Below are 5,242 nucleotides of genomic sequence, written 5' to 3'. Positions count from 1 at the left end.
GAGAGAGAGAGAGAGAGAGAGAGAACAGAAAGAAAGGGAAAGAGAAGAGGTAGAAGGGGAGGGATGGAGCAAAGGAGGAGAAGGAAAATTTCTAAGGGCTGGAGTGGGCTGTTTTCCCTCTGTATCCCCCAGTGCCAAGACTTAATATAAGCAAGAATGACAAGCTGAGCAAGAGAAGGTGGAAATGGAAAAGGGGGAGGAAAAAAAGGCAAGCTGAGAAGATTAGAGAAGGGGGAGAAAAGTCAAAAGTCAAAAGTCAAAAGTCAAAAGGAGGCAGAATGAAGAGAAAGATGTTGGAATGTCATGGCAGAAAGGGACCTTAAAAAGGATCAAGCCCAACCTTTACTTGAAGAAGACTCCTTTTTAGCACCCCCAACAAAGGATGATCCAGCTTTTTCTTGAAGACTTTTCACCCTGAAGATGGGGAATTTCCTCCCTCCCAAGGCAATCCATTTTGTTTTCTTATTCTTTATTCCCCTCCCTATTAAAACCATATCTGTCTCCCATCTGCCCCTTCCACTGAAGAAAAAAACAAACAAAACTCTTGTAAGGAATATGCATAGTTGAGCAAGGCAGGCTTCCATATTGGTCTTCTGAGATCTGGAAATGCGTTTGGCCATGGCTCTGACCAGAGTTCTGTAGTCTTTCAAAGTTACTTGTCTCTTCTGGTTTTCCTGGTTTAGTCATTTCACTGTGCATCAGTTCAAACAGTTTCACCAGGTTTCTCAGAAATCGACATCATTTCTTATGGGAAAAGACATTCATCCACATGCCATCATTTGTTCAGCCATTCTCCATGGGGCAGGCATCCTCTTTGTTTCTGCTTCTCTACCACCACAAAAAAGTATGGCTCTAAGTATTTTTGCTCAGAAGCTTGTTTTACTTTGAGGGTAGTTCTAATTGTTACACTTATATCGAGTTACTATACTTAAATCATTGGTAGTTTTGTGGTTTCACCTCTTGGTCCCAATTTTGCCTAGAGAGCCCTTCAAATACTTGGAGGACATCTCTTCCATTGCTCTTTTCTTGGTAGGACTCTGGACAATTTACTTAATTTCTCTAAGCCTTCTTTTCCTCATCCATATAATGGGCATAATAATAGCACTTACTTCTGAAGGTTGTTAATGAGAGAAGAGATCAAAAGAACCTTGTAAACTTTATTAAACAGTCTTTAGCTCTTACTGTTATCATTACTTGACTTTATGAAGCCAGGTGGAGAACTTTGTATTCATCTCATTGACTACCCTCACCATTATTATTATTTTTTTAAACCCTTACTTTCCATCTTAGAATCAATACTGTGTATTGGGGGTAAGGGCCAGACACTAGGGGTTAAGTGACTTGTCCAAGATCACACAGCTAGGAAGTGTCTGAGGCCATATTGGAACCCAGGCTTGGCTCTCTATCCATCAAGCCACCCAGCTGCCCTTCACCATCATTTTAAGAAAAGTTTTTTGCCAAATCAATAATATGGAAATAGGTTTTGAGTGATAACACACGAAGAACCCAGTAGAATTGCTTGTCAGCTCCGGGAGGGGGAAGGGAAGAGGAGAAGGAGACAACATGCATCATGTAACCATGGAAAAAGATTTTCTAAAAAATAAAATTATATTTAAAAATAAAGTTTTTTGTTGTTTCAGTTGTTTGACTCTTCATGATTCTATTTGGGATTTTCTTGACAAAGATACCAGAGTAGTTTGCCATTTCCTTTTCCAAGTCATTTTACAAATGAGGGAATTGTGACAAACGAGGTTAAGTGACTTGTCCAGGGTCACCCAGCTAGTACATATCTGAGGCCAGATTTAAACTCAGAAAGATGAGTCTTCCTGACTCTAAGCCAGGGCTCTATCCACTGCACCACTTCCCTGCCCTTTTTTGCAGTTACAGATGGTTTAACATCAGTTCTGTTGCTTTACTTGAGTTGTTCTCTCAATGTACACCCTCCATCTTTTGATGCAACAAATGGGACTACCCAATGTTCTAAACTGTCAATATACATACATACATACATATATATATATATATATATTTTTTTTTTTAAACCCTTAACTTCTGTGTATTGGCTCCTAGGTGGAAGAGTGGTAAGGGTGGGCAATGGGGGTCAAATGACTTGCCCAGGGTCACACAGCTGGAAAGTGTGTTGATATATTTTTGGATCACCACTCGGTTATCCAGCGGACCATTTTGTGCTCTCTGAAAATGTGAAAAGCAGGAAATGTTTGCCTTTATCTGGGTCATTAAAATATCTGTGGAGGGGTGTCTCGGATTCCTTAGGTATTCCTACCTTGGGTATTCCTTAGGTATTCCCCAGCCGATGGAGACTTCCTGATTGAGCACAAGATGGTTCGATGTCAAATCATCGATGACTAAACTTTGTATCTAGCTGTTCAACCAGTTCCAAAGTGACCTAATCACATTACCATCGAGTCCACAAGGAATTGGCCAAATGCTGTCTGGTCCTGCTGGTCCAATAGCCTGGTCAAAAATGGGAAATTAGGTTAGTGTGGCCATGATCCCCATCGGGCTCTTTGTCATGCCTGACCACTTCCCTTTCTAGGTGAAAAGGTTCTAGAATTTTGTTTCAGTCGCATCTGACTCTTCATGACCCCATTTGGGGTTTTCTTGGCAAGAGATAGGGGCCTGGTTTGCCATTTTCTTCTCCAGCTCATTTTACAGAAGAGGAAACCGAGGCAGAGTAAGGTGACTTGCCCAGGGGTCACCGTGTCTGAGTCCTGCTTTGAACTCTGGAAGATGAGCTTTCCTGGTTCCAAACTCAGTGCTCGATTTACTGTGTCCCTAGAATTCTACTAAAATAAAAATCAGGTTCAGTGGCCTCTAGTTTGGAGGTTTCATTCTCCTTTTAACCGTGTCCAAAAATATGTTCGAAGAGCCGGGTCCTTCGTTCTGCTCCTAGATCAAGGCCCAATTTAGGCTTCAAGAGGCCCGAACCTAGAATTTCCCCCAGATTTCTCCCCCTCTTGCTCTTCCAGCTCTCTTTTTCTTCCCCAGAGTCATTCTGGAGCTTGAAGACACACATCATGGTGTGCCTGGCTCTTTTCTTCAGACTGAGGTTGGGTTAGATTTAATGTCCCCTCTAGCTCCCAATCACAGAGTGGTTCAACCTCCTTTTCTGGGACTGATTCAGTGGAGAGATCAGGATCCCAAGAATGGCAGAGACCTCGGTGGAAAGGAAGGAGGGAGGGAAGGGGAGAGCCCAAGGCTTGGAGGGGGCATCTTAGAGGTCTCATTTGACAGGAACAGAAACTGAGGGTAAAGAGGGGTGGGAAGGAAAACTAGAAGCAATGGAGGGAAGAGAAAAGGGGAAGGAGAAAGGCTTTCATCTCCTTTTTCTGTTTTATTTCCTATCATGGTTGTTATCTGCCCCACTCACTCCGCCAAGCATTAGGTCTCTCCCTGCCCATGCATTTGTCCAGGCTTGGCCTCCCCTTCCTTTACCTCCCACAGCAGAAGTCCTAAAACTTTCTGGCCTCAAGACCTTTACATCCCTTAAAAATGGAGGGCCCGTCCTCCCCCCTGGCTTTCCCTTGGGTCATATTTCTCACTAACATTAAGTTTTTTTTTTTTTTTTTGTTTTTTTTTTTGATCTTTTTTTTTTTTTTTTTTTTTTAAACCCTTGTACTTCGGTGTATTGTCTTATAGGTGGAAGATTGGTAAGGGTGGGCAATGGGGGTCAAGTGACTTGCCCAGGGTCACACAGCTGGGAAGTGGCTGAGGCCGGGTTTGAACCTAGGACCTCCTGTCTCTAGGCCTGACTCTCACTCCACTGAGCTACCCAGCTGCCCCTAACATTAAGTTTTAATATTATTGTGACAATAATTTTGTCCTGGCGGGCCCCCTACAGGGGGTCCCGGAGCCCCTCCCCATGTGCATTGAGCACGCCTCTTCTGGGCAGAGGGAGTATCACTCCTGGTGCACCACTGCCCAGAAGCCTGCCCTGATGAGCGCCCCTCATTGCCAGGGCTCTCCCCTCCACTTAGGGCTTGCTTATTTATCTTAGGCCACCCAGGCATGGGCCCCTTGAGCCCCTCGGGCCAAAGCTCCTCCAGGGAGCGCGTCACCTGCTCATCTCAACATCCCTGAGGCTGGGCACAAAGCCGGGCCTCACCACACGCTGGTTGCAGTAGGTGCAATTTGAGGAGCGGGCAGCCAGGCTGAAGGACAGACAGACAGACACACACACACACACATACGCTGCCAGCCCGGAATGGAAAGAACAGTTTAAGCTGTGCTTTTATTAAAATGTGCATCATTCTTTTATTTTAAAATGTGCATCATTGTCTCGTGCTCGGCGCGCGCGACCTCAGCGCGGTGTCCCCGCGGCCGGCTCCGCCCCCGCCCGGCCCCCTCGGAGCCGCCGCGCAGGCGCACTCAGGTAGCGCGGGCCCGGGGGCTTCCGCCCATTGCCAGGTAGACGTCGATGGGCACGTGCAGCAGCGTCAGGCAGTGGCAGCCAGGGCAGCGTCGCAGCGGCCTGCAGGGGGTGAGATGGGGTGGGAGATTTGAACCCTCGAAAATGAGTCAAGAAAGAATGCCTTTGGAGTCAGAAGATACAAGTTCGAATCCCTCTCCCATGCCTTTCCCTTCCTTGGGCCTCACTTTTCACACGTCATCGTGGGGATGGGTGGCCCAAAATGATGCTCCCTTCCCCTCCAGCTCTTAAGTCCTACCCGCTGATGGGCACGGGGGGTGGGATGGGGGTGGGGAGCCAAGGAGGAGGAAAACGATCAGGGCTGGGCTGGCGGCCACCCCTGGGGCTCAGGCCTTTGTTCTTCTCCATCCCTCACCTGACCGGGGTGTGCTCCGTAGCTACGGGCTCCGCGCTGTCCTGGGGCTCGGGGGCTGCGGCCAGGCCGGGGGAGTCTCCGGCCTCAATGGGGAATCTCCGACCTTGCGGGGGCTCCTGGGCGCTCATGTCCGGGCCCCGGGAAGCTCTGCGGGGAGCAACGTTGAGCTCAGCCCGAGCTCAGCCCTAGCCCGGGCCCTTGGCCCGCTGCCCCACGCCCTTCCGCGCCCGTCCCCGCCCGCTCCCCCTCTGGGATTCTCACCTGCCGGAGGCCGGAGCCGGTCCCAGGCGGGAAACAGCTGCCCGAGCCCTGGCCGCAGGAGGACGCTCTGGTCCAGGGGTAGCCGGGCAGGTGTCTGGTGCGGCGGGGCGGGGCGCGCGGCGGGGACGGGCCGTCGAGGGCGCAGGCTGCATTGTGACCCACGGGGCGGGCGCGCT

General features: G+C 49.0%; 1 protein-coding gene across 1 annotated transcript; it reads right to left on the bottom strand.

Annotated features, from left to right (window-relative positions):
- Positions 1–4,354: 4,354 nt before the first annotated feature.
- FAM229A (family with sequence similarity 229 member A) lies at positions 4,355–5,218 on the bottom strand. The gene is made up of 3 exons (XM_044683329.1): positions 5,067–5,218; positions 4,806–4,952; positions 4,355–4,492 (listed from the first exon to the last, which is right to left on the bottom strand). The coding sequence occupies exons 1-3, from the start codon at positions 5,216–5,218 to the stop codon at positions 4,390–4,392; spliced, it is 402 nt and encodes a 133-aa protein (XP_044539264.1). The 3' UTR covers positions 4,355–4,389.
- Between the last annotated feature and the right edge of the window lie 24 nt (positions 5,219–5,242).

The sequence above is a fragment of the Gracilinanus agilis genome, unplaced genomic scaffold (assembly GCF_016433145.1).
Source record: "Gracilinanus agilis isolate LMUSP501 unplaced genomic scaffold, AgileGrace unplaced_scaffold19049, whole genome shotgun sequence".
NCBI lineage: Eukaryota > Metazoa > Chordata > Mammalia > Didelphimorphia > Didelphidae > Gracilinanus > Gracilinanus agilis.
Note: the sequence above shows the minus strand (reverse complement) of the source record. Positions and strands in the feature narration are given on the sequence as shown.

Bases quoted from the DNA above. Each gene is read 5' to 3' on its own strand.
- FAM229A (XM_044683329.1), bottom strand. From the start codon at position 5,218: ATGCAGCCTGCGCCCTCGACGGCCCGTCCCCGCCGCGCGCCCCGCCCC. The intron at 4,953-5,066 runs GTGAGAATCCCA...TGCTCCCCGCAG, and splicing joins CCGGCTCCGGCCTCCGGCAG to AGCTTCCCGGGGCCCGGACA. The intron at 4,493-4,805 runs GTGAGGGATGGA...CACCCCCTGCAG, and splicing joins ACGGAGCACACCCCGGTCAG to GCCGCTGCGACGCTGCCCTG.